General features: G+C 45.3%; 1 protein-coding gene across 2 annotated transcripts in view; it reads right to left on the reverse strand.

Moving 5' to 3' along the window:
- The window catches only part of AP2A2 (adaptor related protein complex 2 subunit alpha 2), a 62,933-nt gene that overhangs the window by 15,474 nt on the left and 29,158 nt on the right, over nt 1-18,301 (reverse strand). Inside the window, exons 6-11 of one of the 2 annotated variants that reach the window (XM_072637381.1) lie at nt 15,758-15,859; nt 7,363-7,471; nt 6,444-6,591; nt 5,377-5,545; nt 5,129-5,266; nt 202-384 (exon numbers count right to left, since the gene is read on the reverse strand). In XM_072637381.1, coding sequence (XP_072493482.1) covers nt 202-384; nt 5,129-5,266; nt 5,377-5,545; nt 6,444-6,591; nt 7,363-7,471; nt 15,758-15,859 — 849 coding nt within the window. Of the gene's footprint in view, nt 1-201; nt 385-5,128; nt 5,267-5,376; nt 5,546-6,443; nt 6,595-7,362; nt 7,472-15,757; nt 15,860-18,301 lie in introns of both variants that reach the window. The other variant, XM_072637380.1, reaches the window with a different exon arrangement.

Genomic DNA, 18,301 nt, shown 5'->3' on the forward strand with positions numbered 1-18,301 from the left:
GGCTTAGAAAAATCATGTCATTTCCCACATGGAAAACTATCACTGGCACCCCAGAGGGACTTTCTTCTCCCCATTCTTGACACGGATGAGGTCAAGAGCAAAGGGTACCAAGGGTACCATCTGAAACCTTCCATCCCTCAGAGGAAAAAAGGAAAAAGCAGTACGAAATTTGAAGGTCACTGACACAGCTCACACACTCACCTCAAAAACAGTCTTGGCTGCATAGCCCTGAACATCATCCCGGTTGATCACAATCTGAATGACACGGTACCACACCTCCTCACTGACATAGTCCCCGGCAATCCGAATCAGGTTCAAGATGGTGTCCACATACCAGGTGTAGTCCACTGCGTACTTCTCAGCCAATATGGCCACCTTTAGGACCTTCGCAAGGGAAGAGCCAGGTTCAATCTGATCCAATGGTCCTTGGTTTAAGGGCCCACTTCTAATCCCATACAAAGCATTCAAACAGAGGAGGAGGCCAACCAGAACTTGAGGACAGGTCAGGGTCTGACTACTCACGAAGACAAAAGAAGCTTTGAGGCATGAAAAATCAGACTGAAATCCCCAATGAAAAACAAGAACAGAAGGAACTAATTAGCACGTGTTCATGAAGCATCTACTCCATGCCTACCAGGTTCTGTGCTTGGGGCTCAGGATGCAAGCACAAAGAACGAAGCAGGGAGATGACACCACAGTGTTGTGGGCAGGTCTGTGTCCACGTAGATGGAGAAAACAAAGGGAATCAATACCAAGTCATCGGCATCGGCAGTAAGGTGCCCAGCTAGACTGGTCATAGAGTAAAAGACAGAGTTATGGCCAGTGAGGCTGGAAAGAGAAGCTGGGGTTGCATTGTGAAGGGCTCCTACAGGCAGCAGGGAACCCCTGGAACCACTGAGTAAGGAATGCCATGATCAGACCTGAACTTAAGGAACATCATTTTGGCGGCACCAGTCTGTAGGATGTAGGAGAAGGGTAGGAGATGTAGCCAGGCAGGGAAACCAGTAAGAACCTGGCTGTTTCCATAATGTAAGAAAGATGTGATGAAAACCTGAACAAGGTTGGTAGCTATGGGAAGAAGGGCTGGAATTCCAGGATTGATCAATCAATCAAACCACAAACACTAATTAAGCAATTACTGTGTGCAAAAGGAGACAAGACAGTCCCTGCCCTTGAGCAGCTCACAGTCAAAGAGGGGGGACAAGCAAACAAATATATACGAAGTAAGTTACGCACAGATAAATACACAGTGATTAATAGAGGAAAAGCACTGGAAACAAGAAGGTTTGGGGAAAGCTTCCAGTAGAAGATGGAATTTTAGCTGAACCTTAAAAGGAAGCCAGGGAGGTTATTAGTTGGAGCAGAGGAGGAAAAGCATTCCAGGCCTGGGGGACAGAGAAAATGCCCACAACCAAGAGACAGGGAATGATCTTGTTCAAAGAAAAGACAAAAAGTCAGTGTCATGGTCATAATTTTAGGAAAATCATTTTAATTGCAGAATGGACGCAAGACATGAGGCAGCAATGGTCCAGCTGTGAGGTAATGAGGGGCTGCACTGTGGTGGGAGCAACGTCAAAAAAGCAGGGGGTGTATTTGAGAGATGCGGGCAGAGGTGAAATTGACCAGACATGCAACAGAGGTGAAATCAACCAGAGATGAGGCAGAGGTGAAATTGACCAGACATGCAACAGAGGTGAAATCAACCAGAGATGAGGCAGAGGTGAAATTGACCAGACATGCAACAGAGGTGAAATCAACCAGAGATGAGGCAGAGGTGAAATTCACAAGAGATATTACAGAAGTGAAACTGACCAGAAATTTTATAGAGATAAAGTCAACCAGATGTTATAGAGGTGAAAGTGATCAGAGAAGTTGCAGAGGTGAAAATGACAGGCTGTATGCAATGATGGGGAAAGGCTAAGAGTGAAGAGGAGTCCAGGATGACCCCCAGGTTGGGAGCCTAAGGAGACTGGCTTCCCTCTACAGTAACTCGGTTGGGCAGAGGACTGCACAACGGTTTAGAGGGAAAGATAAGTTTCATTTTGGACATGATGAGTTTAAGATGTCTACTGACCATCCAAATTGAGATGTACAACATTGGAAATTCCAACCTAGGAGACAACAGACAGGTGCAGGATAGGTAGATACAAGAATCATCAGATGGTAATTAAATCTACAGGAGCTGATGAGCTCACCAGGTTAGCAAAGAGAGGAGAGAGCACAGGACAGAACATGAGGGACACGCATGGTTACAGGATGTGATATGGAAGAAGATCCAGCAAAGGAGATAGAGGAGTGGGCAGAGAGGGAAAAGAAGCAGGGGGAGGGAGGTTGTCCAAAAATCTAGAGAAGAAAGTGATCAACACAGTGTCAAAGGCTACAGAGGGGTCAAGGACAATGAGGATTGAGAAAAGGTCATTGGACTTGGAAATAAGAGGTCATCAGTCACTTTGGAAGGAGCATTTTCTTACACAGGACTGAGAGGAGAGGAAGTGGAGGCACTCAATATATGAAGACTTTTCCAGCTATTTAGCTACAAAGGGCAGGAGACATAGAATGGTGGTTAGCAAGGATGGAAGGAACAAGTGAGGGTTTTTCCAAGATGGGGGAGATATGGGCATGTTTGCAGGCAGAAGGGAGGCAACCAGTAGACAAGGAGAGATTGAAAATGAGTGAGAGAGGAAAGACAACAAAATGGGGCAATCTGTTAGAGAAGACAGGACGGAACAGGATCCACTTATCAAGTGAAACAGGTTTAGGAAGAGATTGTGACCAAAGGCACCTGAGTGATGGGATTTGAGGAAGAGGGAGCTCAGGTGAATGGCCTCAATTTTTTCAGTAAAATATGAGGCAAAGTTCTTAGCTAAGAGAGCAGGGAGGAGGGATGAAGTTGGGAAGAAATGCTGAGAAGAAAGAGTGGGAGAAGGAACCGAGGAGGGTGTCTAGCAGGATTGCCTGGCAGCAGTGAGGACCTGGGGAATGTCATGGGCCCTCTCTGGAGTGATTTTCTCCGTCTCCATTCAGCAGCAGGTGTGTACAGGAGAGTTGACAAAAGATTGGAGGGATTCCAGACTGGGGGGAGATGGTCTGGGTACTTGGCTCTACGGGAAGGAAGGAGTCAAGTGTCACACTAAGAGCCCCAGGGGACCATCAGATCACCTGACACGAGCAGCCCCGAGTCCAAGCAGAAGGTGAAATCAGGCTGGCTCCTGCAGCATTTGCTGCATTTCCAAAGCCCAGCTTTGTAACCTGGACATTTTCCAAGCCAGAGCTCATAAGAAGAGTCACCGGAAGGATACCAGGGGTGGCCCCAATGAACCATCAAGTGGGACACCACCAAGGTAAGGCAAGTCAGCGGGGCCTGTGCAATGGAGCAGACACAAAGGGGCACCCCCAACATGCCCCAGCAGAGACAACACATCTAGACTACACACAGAATGACAGTAAGACTCAGGAAAGGGTCACTGAGAGGGAGCAGAGTGTGTCTAAGACCCATATTCAGGTTTCTTTCAAGGGTGTAGAAGATGGCAATGAGCATTATGGGTGAGGAAGCTATATTCAGCTTTGATGGCATCTTCAGTCTCACCCCCAATGGAATAGAATGAAGATTAATCCAGGGCCAGAGTCAGATGGGAAAGCAGGGAGACAAGAATCACTCAAGCGTCCACCAATGCTTGTATGGGGCAATAGACTTCACTGAAAACATGCAAAAAGGCAGAAGAGCTTTGTCTCAGCCACTTCCCCTTCTGTGCAGGACCGTAGCAGGGCAGGGCTCTCTTGCACATTCTCTCTGCTGCCCTTCTATGAGTGTGAATGTAACCCAAAATGACCACTAACACAGGCACTGATGCCCTGCTGGCAGAGCTATGAACAGACCCGGCCACCGCAGAGCAATTTGGAACTGTGCCCTACACCAAGACAAGTACCATCTCGGACCCCGTGAGACTGACCCACGGGCCCTGGAGTATAGACAGCAGATGCCTGTCACTTAGGGGAATGACTGAACAAGTCATGGCACATGGGGGGAACAAGGCTGGGCTGTACTCTGAGGAAGGATGCGAACAAGCGGGGAAGGCTCATAGGAGCTGGTGTCAAATGAGGAGAGCAGAGCCCAGGGACACTCCATGCAGTGACCACAAACATCTGTGGAGAGCTCTGGACAGCCCTGGGGCTGTCACCCTGGGGCACTGAGGCCTGGGTTTTCTCATGCCCAGGAGATGGAGGGGGATGGGAGAGAATGCATTTTGCCCAGTCCTGCCCCTCCTGATTCCTATCCCTCATGGCCTCACTCACTCCTCAGCCAGCCAGGACATGAACACAGCCACAGGTGCAGGTGTCATATCTGCCACTTCCTGCCAGACAACTGTCTGTGTCTTCTAGCACGGCTTGAACCCCTTGTGAATGGGTGCAAAGTGAACTGAGCAGAGTTAGCCATGGACATGGGGCAGGAGGCCCAGGATGACCACAAAACTCAGCCACATAAAGTGACCAGTCCATGCTCTTTCTGCGTGCTGTAGTTCTTTGGACACTCAAACACTCTTGCTTATTGATAACTAAAATTCACAAGAGTGGCTCTTAAAGAGAGAAAGAGAATTCTGAGTCTAGAGTCTGAGGCCCTGGGTTCAAATCCCAGCTCTATCACTCAGTTGCTATGTAGCAATGGGCAAGTGGCTAAGGCCTAAAATGAGTCTGGAAGGGACACTGACCCTGTGATCCCACCTCTCCCTCCCAGACACACAAGTCCAAACCCTCCACACACAGTACAATAAAAAGACAGCTGGGCCTGAAGTCAGGACCCACACTCGGGTCCCAGATCTGACACTCAGCTGATCCTCACTCCCAGGGCAGGCAGGGCGCTATCTTGGGAGCCTGGTAGGGCCTAGACTGGGGCTGTACGAAGGAGAGACTGCTGCTGGCCATCACAGGAGAGGGGTCCTGCAGCCCGGGCTGGGGTTCAGAGAAGAGAGAAGGTCCTGGGCACAATCTTCCATGACAATGTTGGGAGTAAGATCATAAGTGCCTGAAGGGCCGGGGAGCATCCACAGCACAGGGGCCAATATTGGAACCTCTGGCTGAAGCTGGTGACCCCCACACAGATACACCCATCACTGCTGCGCAGAGAACTCACAATTTCTTCCCTGATGGAGTAGTCGGCCGTCTCCAGGTAATTCAGCATCTCGGCAACAATCTGCTGCGCGTTGCTGCGGTCACACATGGCATAGAGGAGGTCCACTGCTCTCTGCCGCACACTCACGTCCCTCTCCGTCTAGGGCAGAGGAGGGGCCACATGGTGAGGCCTAGGAGCACAAGCTTTCTCCCAGTGGCACCAACCCACATGCACACATGCTGCCAGGAAGACGGGCCTGGGGACCTCACCTTCAACGCATTGATGACCGTCTCTATGTGGGTTTTCACAGCCTCATGGGAGAACTCTGAGCTGGCCAGGGTGCACATGCTCTCTAGGGCCAGGTACCGGAGATTAGTCTCTCTGTGCTGTAAGAACTGACCCAGCTGGTTACAGGCACGGACAAGCAAATTAGGCTCACTGTGGTGACAAGAGAAGAGAGAAGCCAAAATGGGAGGGGGGGGGTCAAAGTGAGCTCAGGGCACAATGGTCTGGGCAGCCAAAGCAACACCCCCATCCCTCCCCAAAGCCCAGGGAGGAGGGAGGCAACTGTGTGGGCTCCAGGAAGCCAGGGCCTCCCAGCTCTACAGACCAACTCAGGTTAGCACCTATGGGCTCCTGGACAAGCTCGGGGGGGGGGGGGGGGGGGGCAGGCTCAGTGTGTCCCTTCCAGATCTCAGCCCTTCAGTGGCAGCCTCTCAAAGACACCAAACCAAACTGTGCCAGGCCAAGATCAGGATCAGGCAGCAGCCCCAGCAAAGGAAAGGGAGAAGGCATTTACCAGGCACCTGCTCTGACCCAAACACTTTACAAAGATGAACTCCTCTGAACAACAAGAATCCCAGAGTCCAACAGCCATTTTTGGGTGGGCCCAATTAGGACCTCAAAAAGTATCAAATCTATTGAGGGAAAGAACACTTCCCCAGAAAGTAAATCCTACAAAAGACCTAAACAGCCACCGATAATTTATGGAACACTAGTGACTGAGAGGCCACCAGGGGGCGTAGAACAGCGGGCTGGGAGTCAGGTTCTCACACTCAGTAGCCAAGACCCTGGCAACGATGTTTAGTCATCTATCTGTCTCACTTCCCTCATCTGTAAAATGGGAATGAGAGCAGCACCTGCCTCCCAGTGTTGCTGTGGGGATGTAAACTTAAGCAGAGGAGTCATTATTACTATGATTAACAATTGGGGGGGATCAGAAGGGACTTCTGGAAGGGGAGGGGGTTGGGAGAGAACCACTCTGGCAAAGGGAGGCAAGGACAAGAGGCCTCTGGGGCTGATGGTGTTACTGCCTGCCACCAGCCTGGGCACGAACCTGTCATGGTGGATGATGAGGCTGATGGCCTCAAAGAGCACGGCATTCTTGGCATTGGAATGTTGCACCTTCTTGGACTTAGGCGGCTCCTGGGCTTTGTTCAGGATCGTCTCGAGACATTCAGTGAGGCGGCCCCGCACCGCAGGGTCTTCTAGGCAACACCAAACACCATTAGAGGAGGTTCAACCTAGCTCCCCTGCACTGGGTGCTGCCCATACCACCCCCCACCCATTTCAGCCCCCAGGGTGGACCCCATTGCCACAACACCACTGAAGGCTCCCCCTAAGGACAGCATTCAGCCCCACAGATGTTGCAAAAGAACAACTGAGTTCCCTTGATCCAGCATCTACAGACCACATGGGCCTGTCTGAATGACCAGCATGTGTGGTAAGCTCAGTCCATTTCTGTTGGCCATCCCACGACCATCTCACCCTAAGTGACCCCGGCTCCAGCACCCTAGGAAGGCCCTGAGTCACAGGGGTCCAGTCTCCTCTTGGAAGCATCTACAGCTCCCCGAGCTCATCCCTGATCCTCCTCCCCAGCTCCTACTTCTGTGGCTGCCAGAATCACCTCCCAGTCCCCCAGACTCAAGGGAGGCCTGGGCCACCTTTGGTTCTCAACTCCACCTTAGGAGCTCCATTAAATGCACTCTGCATACTAGTCTCCTCCCTGAGGGAAGGACACACACCAATAAGCAAATGGAGAAGGGGAGAAGTCTAGGAAGCTTTCTCTAAGGAATCAGATAGAGAGAGGAAGCCAAGTGCTGCCCCTGGAGTTACCATCATGGCACCAGGGAAGTGCCTCCCCACTCTGGGAGGGCCTGAATGTTAGTCACCCATCTCATCAGAACACTTGCTAAGACTGCCACAAGCCGAGCCTCACAACCCATAAGGGGCAGGCTGGCACTTGGTTACATTACCTGGGGGTGGGTAGCACTGTAACAGCCGCAGAAGCTTCACTGACAGCCATGGCGCCGGCACAAAATAATAAGTGTAGTCCTGGAGATCTGTCGATGCAGACGTCACAATCTGGAGAAGCAGACGGGCATCAGGGAGTGACTGCCAGCCCGGCCAAGCCAGATCCAAGCCCTACCTTCATCAGCTCCCACAGGGACCCTGAGCAGAGGGCGCCCCGAGAAGACCAACAACTGAGGAAGAGAATGTGATCAACAAGCAAAGGCTTCCAGGAGGGCAGTCCTGCACTGAGCCCCAGAGGGACCTAGGAGGTGCACTCAGGTGAGGAGAGAAAGCCTTCCACGAACAGTGGACAGACAACCTCGGTCAAGGAACAGAGGCGGGACAGCCAGGCCACACACAACACTTCACTGGAAAAATGGGCTGGATTTCATTGTAGAGGGTTTTAAGTGATCCCTGCCCACTCTGCAGTCTAGACCAACTGGCCTTCCCTCTGCTCCTCACACGGGACACCCTATCTCCCCTCACTGGGCCTTTGCATTGGCCATCCCCCACGCTCAGCATCCCTTCTGACCTTCACCCTGGAGTCCCTCTTTTCCTTGGAAGATTCTGATAAAACAGCAGCTCCCCACAACATACATGCTTTTCTCTCACCTACCTGCTTGAATTACCTATCATACAATGGCATTTCTCCACCTCCTGTTTCTGCTGTATGTATCTGTAAACATTCTTGGTATCTTCCCCATGAGAACAGACACTCCAAATGAAGAACTGTCTCACTCTTTGCCCTTGTCACCCCAGTGCCTGGGGCAAGCATCAGTGGTGTGTGTCTGTGCTCTTTGAGGACCCACTGAAGCCCCTGGACAGCACAGGGCAGCAGGACGTGGGACAGGGTGACGTGCTCACTTCTGGGCTCAAAGAGCTTCCATGTGACTCACAGGTGATACCTCCTCCCCCCTCAACCCATCCATCACTCAAGGACCTGGTACCTATGAGGGCGAGGCCTCCTCGGGGCCTCTTTGGGGGGGCTGTCCAGCAGCAATTCCCTTTCTTTTTCTTAAAGCCATTTTACTTCCAGTTCCAGATTCTCCTCTCCCCCTCCTTCCACATCCATTGAGAAGGCAAGGAAAACAACACATACCCCATTGCAAATGTGCACAGTCATGCAAAACCAATGAGGGAGAAACAGAGAGAGAAGACAGACACCAAGAAGAGACATAGACACAGTAAGGGAGGGAGGGAGGGAGACAGAGACAGAGAGACAGCGAGACGATAAAGACAGACACTAGAGCGAGACAGCAAGACGATAAAGACAGACACTAGAGCAAGACAGCGAGATGATAAAGACAGACACTAGAGCGAGACAGCGAGATGATAAAGACAGACACTAGAGAAACAGAGAAAAGAGAGAAACAGAAACAAGAAAGACAGAGGGGGAGAGAGAGAGAAACATGGGGGGGGGCACAGAGAGAAAAAACACACTTCAGTTTGGGCTCCTAATCCACCACTTCTCTCTCTGGAGGTGAGCAGCATTTTTCATCACGGGTCCTTGGGAATTGTCTTGGATCACTGCATGACTGAGAAGAGCTAAGTCTTCCACAGCTGATCATTGTTACAATGTTGCTGTTACTATATACAATGTTCTCCTGATTCTGCTCATTTCACTCTGCATCAGCTCATATAAATCTTCCAGGCTTTTCTGAAACCATCCCCCCGTGTAATTTCTTATGGCACAATTGTATTTTATCACAATCACATACCACAACTTGTTCAACCATTCCCCAACTGATGGGCATCCCTTCAATTTCCAATTCTTTGTCACCACAAAAAAGCTATCAATATTTATGTACATATGGGTCCTTTCTCTTTGATTTCTCTAGGGTACAGACTTAGTAGAGGAACTGCTGGGCCAAAGGTTGGACATGATTTTGGGGGACACAATTCCAAACTGCTCCTAGTCTTATTTCAATTTTTAACTTTCAATTGTGTTCATTCCTCCTTTAATTTTCAGGATTTGTATTTTAGTGTTTAATTAAGGATTTTAATTTGCTGAATTTCTAGGGTTTGTTTTGCACAACAGCTGAACTAGTTAACAGCCCCTTCAACAGTGTATTAAATAGTATCCCTTTTCCCATAATCCGATCAGTATTTATCATTTTCCTTACCAACTTTACCATTCTGATGGGTGTGACAGGGTACCTTAGAGTTGTTTTAATTTGTCTTTCTCTAACTATTAGTGATTTAGAGCATTTTTTTTTTTTACAAATGGCAATTGATACTTGGTTTTATTCCTCCCTGAAAAACTACTTATTCATATCCACTTTCTGTGCATCAATTGGGATGTGGCTTCTTTTCTTGTAAATTTGACTCAGTTCCCTGTAACTTTGAGAAATAAGACCTCAATTACTGGATGCAAAGATTCCTCCCCCCTCCCCCCACTTTTCTGCTCTTCTTCTAATTTTGGCTGCATTGGTTTTGTCAGTGTAAAAACTTAAATTTTATGTAATGCAAATTATCCACTTTACTTTCCATCAACAATTTCCACCCTCATTTGGTCACCAACTCTTTCCCCTATCCATAGTTCTTCCCTGGATCACTTGCTGTTTATGACATCACTGCAGCTAAACCGTGTATCCATAGATGTCTGATATTGGTCTACGCTATTTTTCTTCCAGACTGATTTCCAGTTTTCCCAAAAGTCTTTATCAAATAGTGAATTCTTGCCCCAAGAGCTGGGATCTTTGGGTTCATCAAACACTAGATTACTGTGTTCATTTACTTCCGTGTATTGTGTACCTAACCTGTTCCACTGATGAACTCTGCTTCTTATTCAGTACTAAAGTGTTTAGATCGTTACAACTTTGCAGGACAGTTTGACAGATACTGTTGCTACTCACACACCCTTCCCTTCTCATTGTTTTCACCAATTATCTTGATATTCTTGAATTTTGTTCCTCCAAATGAATTGTTACCTTACTTTTTTCTCGTTCTATATAGTAATTCTTTGGTGTTTTGATACAGAACTAAAAAAGCAAACTAATTAGGAGGTTTTGTCAGTTTTAGTGTATTGGCTCAAACTATTCAGGAGCAAATAATGTTTCTCCAATTATTTAGATCTTTAACTGCATGAAAGTGCTTTGTAATTGTGTTTACATAGATCCTGCGTACGCCTTGACAAATAAACTCTCTAGTTACTTTATACTGTCCATAATTATTTTAAATGGAATTTATCTCTTCCTGCTGGGTTCTGTTGGTAGTATATAGAATTTCTGATGATTTGTTTTATTTTACATCCCACTCCTCTGCTGAAGCTATAAATTGTTTTAATTAGATTTTCGGTTGATTCCCCTGGGTTCTCTAAGTAAACTATTGCATCATGATTGTTTTGTTTCCTAACTGCCTATGCTTATTCCTTCAATTTCTTTCTTGACTAATACTAGTACAATACTGAATAACAAAGGTGATCATGGACCTTAGGACTTCACCCTTGATCTTACTGAGAAAGCTTCTAACTTGTGCCCATTACGGACAATACTTGTTCTTGGTTTTAGATACTATTTAACATTTTAAGGAAAGCTCCATTTATTCCTGTGCTTTCTAGTGTTGTTTTTCACAAGAATGTATACTGCATTTTGTTAAAGGCTCTTTCTGCTTCTGTGGAAATAACTGTGTGATTTTTACTGTTTTCATCACTGATGTGGTCAATTATACTTATAGCTTTGGAAATATTGAATCAGTTCTGCACTTCCGGCATAAATGTATGATCTTTGTGATACAGTGCAATAATCTCTGCTAGTATTTTATTTATTTCATATCCATTTTTGCATCAATACTCATAAAAAAAATCGGGCTATACTTATCTGTCTCTATTTTGACCCTCCCTGGTTTAGGTATCAAAACTATATTGATACCATAGATATCTATTTTGTTTTTCAAGCAGCTTATATATTATTGGAATTAATTGTCCTTTAAATATCTGGTAAAAGTCACTTGTAAACCCATCTGATCCTGGATTTCTTTTCTTAGAGAGGTCATTTATGGGCTTGCTTAATTTCGTTTTTCTAAGATAGTTATTTCTATTTCTTGTTCTGTTAAATGGGCAACTTATATTTTTGTAAATAGTCATCCATTTCATTCAGATTGTCAGCTTTATTGGAATGCATTATATAGCTCTTAATAAATGTTTTTTCTTTCCTCTTCCTTGGTTGTAATTTCACCTTTTTCATTTGTGATACTGGTAATTTGGTTTTCTTCTTTCTCTTTTTACATCAAATTAGCCAATGGTTTATCTATTTTATAGTTTTTATTTTCTTTTTAAAAAAGTCAGCTGCTAGTCTTATTTCAATTTTCAAAAACTTTCAATTTTGTTCACCTCTCATTTAATTTTCAGAATTTCTATCTTGGTGTTTAATTAAGGATTTTAATTTTTTGGATTTCTAGGTGTTTGGGGTTTTTTTTAACATGCATACCTAATTTGTTGATCTGCTCTTTGTCTTTAACGTAAACATTTAGGTATTGCTTTGGCTGTACCCTACACATTTTTGGCATGTTGTTTCAACGTTGTCATTATATTTGATGAAATTACTGACCGTTTCCCATGACCTGTTCTTTGTCCCATTTAATCTTTAGAATTATGTTAGTGTCCAATTAATTTTTAATCTATCCTTCAATGGCCCTTTATTGAATATAATTTTATTGAATTATGGTAAGAAAAAAGATGCATTTAATATTTTTGCATTTCTGCAATTGCTTGTAAGCTTTTTACACCCTAATATAGTCAGTTTTTTGAAGGTGCCACGAACAGCTGAGAACCATTCGATGTTCTCCAAAGGTCTATTATATTTAACTTTTCTAAAATTCTATTAACTTCCTTAACTTCATTCTTATTTTATGACTATCTAGGTCTGAGAAAAATAGAGGTTTCCCAATTCTATAGTTTTACTGTTTATTTCCTTCTGCAACTTTTAACTTTTCCTTTAAGAATGCTAGGACATTTGGTACATATATGTTCAGGATATTAATTCACTGTCTATGGTATCTTTCAGCAAACAGTAGTTTCCTTGATTATCTCCCTTAATTAGGTCTATTTTTGCTTTTGCTTTTTCTGAGATCACGGTTGCCACCACCAGTTCTAATTCAGCTGAAGCATAATGGATTTTGCTTCAGCCCCTTATTTTAACAGTGTATGTGTCTTTCTGCTTTGAATGTGTTTCTTGTAAATAACAATGCTGGATTCTGATTTCTAATCCATTTCATTTTATGGTTGAGTTTATCCCATTCACAGTTATTCTCTTCTATATATCTATTTTTTTAATCCTGTTACCTCCTTTAAGAGTCTCTTTTGCTTATGACCATTGCCTCCCTTAATCTACCCTCCATCATATTCTATACATACACACATACTCACTCATTCACTCACTCACCTTTCTCTTTAACCCTTCATCCTACTCCTTTGTTGGGTAAGATGAATTTTTGTGCCCAACTGTGAACCAGTTCGGATGACAGCATGGTTGCAATGTTGCCTGCTCCCCCTTCTCCTCACTCTATCATATAAACTCTTCCTTGTACATGCATCATTTATAGGAGGTAAATTTCTCCATTCTTCCTCTCCCCTCAACATTCCCCAGAGCATTCCTCTTCCCCAACTTTCTGTCCTTTTGGAATTATCCAAACATAAGAGAATCACACTCAGGTTCCCTTGTCTAGTTAGATTCCCTGGGACCCCTAGTAAAGATAAAGTTCTGAGGTATTACATGGACCAACTTCTCATTTAAGAATGTAATCAATTTAATTTTATTGAGTCCCTTACGGTTTCTCAGTCATGTTTGTCTTTTTAAGGTTTGAGTCCTGTGTTTCAATGTCAAATTTCCATTCCATCTTTTCGTCAGGAATGCCCTGAAGTCCTCTATCTAATTAAAGGTCTGTTTTTGCCTCATAGGATTATACTCATTTTTTTTCAGGAGGTTATTCGTGGTTGTAAGTTTAGATCCTTTGCCTCCTGTAATATATATTACAAGTCCTCTATTCCTACAAAATGCTAGCTGCTAGATCTTGTGTGATCTGACCACGGCTACACAATACTTGAATTTCTTCCTTCCAGCTATCTGTAAATATCTTCTCCTTCACCCAGAAGCTCTGGATTTTGGCTATGATGTTCCTGGAAGTTTTTATCCTGGGGTTTCTATCAAGAGGTAAATTCTTCCAATTTCTACTCTGCCCTCTGCTTCTAAGATAGCTGGGCAATTTTCTTTTATTATTTCTTGAAACAGGATGTCCTAATTTGTTTTTGGTTCATGGCTTTAAAGTAATCCAATGACTCTGAAATTTTCTTTCCTTCATCTTTCCTGCTCAGTTGTTTTACCTATATTTCACATTTTCTTCTATTTCAATTTTTTGACTTTTATTATTTCTTGATATCTCATGAAGCTATTAGTTTCTATTTGGCCAATCCTAATTTTCAAGGAGTTATTTTCTTCAGTAGTTTTGTACCTCTTTTACCAAGCTGATAATTCTCTTAATAACTTCTCTTATAATAGCTCTCACTTCTGTTCCCATTTTTCCCCCTCTATCACTCTTAATTCAGTTTTAATCTCTTTCTTTAGATGTTTTGGGATTTCTTGTTCAGTTTATGCACTTTTGTTTGAGGATTTCCTTGACAAAGTTTTCAAGACATTATCTTCTTCTGAGTCTTGAGCTTCCCCATCACTGCAGTATCTTTATGGTCAAGCTCTCTCTTTGTCTGCTCATTCTTCCAGCCTCCTTCCTGATGTTGGACTTGCTATTACTGTTGGGCTCTGCTCACCTTGGGGAGGATGTCTAGCCTGAGCTTCTGTTCTTTGTGTTTTTCTGCTGCTTTCACAGCACTGTCTTGGATCTCTTCCTGCCTTAGTGTTCAGACTCAGTTGCCTTAGAGCTAGAATGCTCCTTGCTGCTGCCCCTGCCCCCCATGGTCAGCCTCAGGCCCAGCATCTACAGACCTCTCCTCCTAAGCTGCTCTGGGATGGAAAAATGACTCACCATAACTAATTTTTTTTTTTTTGGCTTCCCCAATCAGGATTTAGTCTGGTGCATTTTCTAGGTTGCTGTGAGGGTAGCGTACCAGGCAAACTAGACAAACATGCTTCTTCAGTGAAGCCCTACCCCCCTTCCCTACCCCCATCAGCAATTTCTTTTTAATCAAAGCTTGTCATCTCCAAATACTTTACTGGCATCATGTGAGTATCCTCTTTCATCCTGCCATGCTCTACCACAAAACTCATGAGAGAAGCAGCCTACAGTCCTATGGGGCCTGCCTCCAGATTCCCTGAGCTGCAGCAGGCCATTCCACTCACAGCCCTAGCTCTTGTCCCCAGGAGACATTCCCCCCCACTGCCCCACCCTCCATGATCAGGACTCCCTCAGAAGAAACAGGGTAGTCAACTGAGGGGTCCAAAGGCACCTCCACATGAAGAACCCCTCCCACTCCTAGAACCCAAAGTTCTAGGAAGTGAAACAAAGTCAATCTCAGGGACAGGCCTATCGATCCTTTCTTTGGCATTAGAGGGTGGGGGCAGAGAAAGGAGAGAGAGAGAGATAAAGGGACCAGGACCAACAGACACAATTCCTGCAGAAAAATGAAAGCTGATTCTCTTCCAAGTGCACATGGCTAAGAAAACAGATGGTCTGGGGAACTGAGATTCCATCAACATGGGGTATGCCTGGGTAGGGAAACTCCCTTTACTAATGCAGACTACATGTCTTCCAGTCATCAAGTGGTCTGTAGAAGTGGGAGGGGAGATGACCTTAAACTGCCCTGGGTCACCCAAGCAGACCCCAAAGCTGGTCTTTTCTTTTTTTTGGTCTATTGCACCAGGCAGCTTCTCATGAATAAAAAGAGAAACAGCCATATTCCAGCTCGAGGCTGTACAGGACTCTGGAAGACTCTGCAAGCCTCTTCAGCCAGGGTCAGTGCCCTAAGGGACTGAGGACCCTGATCCCTGGAAGCAAATTCATAACGGACTTACATACACTGGGCTAAAGAATCACAGGTATGATAATGAACTTCAAAGGTCACACCTCCAGCACAACACACATCATCCATCCCTAGACCTCCAGTGCCCATGCTGGTGACCCCATCTCCTGCTCCTGGGGATTTCTGCATCCAAATAAACCTGACCTTTCCAAAAAAGGTCACTGGTCAGTCAACCACTCTCTGACTCCTCACGATCCTCTGACAAAAACGGCCACAACCTCCATCTGTTGCCTTTCCTTACTCTTATACATCCCTCATGGTCAGGGATGGCTCCACTGCAGCACGTGTATCCTCAGGATTTAGCCCATGACACGTTTAATAAATGCTTCTTCATTCATGGGGGTTTGGGCAGGGGTAAGAGCAGAGAGAAAAAAAAAAGAGAGCCTTACTCTGCTTAATCTGGAAACTGCTAAGGAAACAGAGGTCTTGAACTCCTCTGGATTCTTCTGTGCTAGTGTGGTGATCAGGCTGGTAGCAGCAGTTACTACACCCTGGAAAAAGAGAGTGAGACAGGTACTAAGTTTTCAGTGATTATAACCAAACATTTTAAACCACCAACTGGCTTTAAATTCCACTTTCCAAATGAAATTTTCACCTCAGTGCTGAAACTGACAATCCTCATTTTGGTCTTTTGAGCACAAGGGTTTGGCACAGTGCTTGCAAACAGCAGGTGCTCAATAAGAGCCTAGAGAATTAAATGAAATATTGCTTTTATGTTCTCATCTGAATGTTCTTGACCCCCAGTAAGCACGAACCCAGGGTATGAACTGGAACAGTCATGAGCAAGGGACCATTCTCTCTCACTGATGGCAAAGCGGGTTCCTTCAGGTTCCTGCCACCATTCCCACGTCCCCATGGTGCCACTGAGCTATTCAGTCCCTTCCCCCACCAGCCTAGAGCTCTTGGTGACACAGAGGACAGGCACCTGAAGTAACACTCATTGTCACTGGGGAGAGGGACCCCTATGGAGCTAAAAGGTGAGGTGGCCCTATACCAAATCCAGGAAGCACAAAGCTGCCCACCACGAGGCCAGGGCTTAAGGGAGAAGACCCATCCCATAGTCGTTCCCACAAGACAAGAGGGCATTAATTCTGCTTTTCCAAAGGAGCAACGAGTCTTCCCTCTCAGATAGCAAGGTGGAGCCACAGTGGATGGAGCATCCAGCCTGGAATCAAGAGGACTCATCCTGAGTTCAATTCCAGCCTCAGATACTTACTAGTTGTATGACCCTGGGCAAGTCACTTCACCCTGTTTGCCTCAGTTTCCCTATCTGTAAAATGAGTGAAGGAAATGGCAAACCCCTCCAGCATCTCTGCCAAGAAAACCCCAAATGGAATCACAAAAAGTTGGATGTGACTGAAAGATGACTGAACTACAACGCAAAACCTATTAACTCTCCAATTTCAGAAAGGAGAGCGGCAGCATCCCTTATCAAGACAAGTCCTGAGAAAGCTTCCAAGGAACTCAACCAGTGCCAGCCAAAAGGCAAGAGGAAGGTAAAGGCGGGGGCCCCACCAGAGTCAGACAGACAGAGAATACCAGAGGGGCCCAGGCAGCTGGTGTGCCAGGGAAGCCTTGGGAAGCCCAGGGTCACAATGAGGGCTCCAAGGCATCAAAGACAACTCTAAATCTCAATTGGGGGGAGGAAAAATAAAGACCCGTTGAAACACAACCTTGCCTTTCGCATCCAGGGCCTCTAAAACTCCAAGTGCAGCTGCTTCATTTTAAAGATGGAGAAGTCAAGGGATTCACTGGAGGTTAGCAGGGTAGGGGCCAACCCTGCAGGACTGCACCTAAGTCACCATCAGATACACATGACAGAGGAAAAGGGGCTGAGTGTCCTTCCCTCCACAGAATATTCACTGTAATTGTAACTGTACTCCAGATAAGCTTTATCTACTGGGTCAAGTGTCCTGAGCTGCACAGTTCACCGGATGATTATGGTCTTCAAAGTGAATGAAGACACTGAAATTTTTCCTTTTTTTTTTTGGCTTTGAAAAAAATTCAATTTAATTTTATTTTCAGTTCTGAATTATCTTATTGTCCTCCCACCCATGAAGAAGGCAAGAGAAACAAAGCCCATGTGCAAAATAAATTCCAGAATCAGTATGTCCAAAAAAAAGGAAAAGAAAAAATACTCTTCCATCTGCCACCTTAGTCCATCAGGACTCTCTCAGGAGATGGAGATGGGCAGCATGTTTCCTCACAAGTCCTCTGGAATCAGGGCTAGCCATTGCATTGTTCAGCATTATTAAGTCTATCAAGGTTAATTATCTCTACAATACTGTGCCCTTCTTCTACTCACTGCACTTTGTATCAGTCCATACAAGTCATCCCAGGTTTTTCCAAAACTATCCTCCCCAGCATCTCTTAGGGCACAACAGTATTCCATCACAATCAAGGACCATAACTCAGTCAGCCATTCCTCAATTGTTGAGTATCCCCTTATTTTCCAATTCTTTGTCACTACAAAAAGAGCTGCTACAATAGTTAGGTACAAAGAAGGTCCTTTCCTTCTTTGATTTCTTTGGGATATAGACCTAGTAGATCTTTGGGCATAGTTCCAAACTGCTTTTCACAACAGTTGAACTAGCGCACAACTCCACCAACATCACATTAGTGTAGCTAGTAACATTTAAAAAGTTCAAGAGACATAATTTCTGGGTAGTCATTTTATTAATAATGCCAGCATTTGGGGGGCAGAGGCAAGATGGCAGAGTAGAGGCAGAGACTTGCTAGAGCTCTTCCCCCATGCCCAGCCAAATACCTGTAAAAAATTACTCTAAATAAATTCTGGAGCTGCAGAACCTACAGAACGACGGAGTGTCCTCCAGGAACTGAACTTTTGAAATAAGGACTTTAGAAAAAAGGGGAACTCTGCATGTCCCAAAATCATTGATTATTCATTCCCCCATTTGATTCTACTGAAAGAC

This window comes from Notamacropus eugenii, chromosome 2 (assembly GCF_028372415.1).
Source record: "Notamacropus eugenii isolate mMacEug1 chromosome 2, mMacEug1.pri_v2, whole genome shotgun sequence".
Lineage (NCBI taxonomy): Eukaryota > Metazoa > Chordata > Mammalia > Diprotodontia > Macropodidae > Notamacropus > Notamacropus eugenii.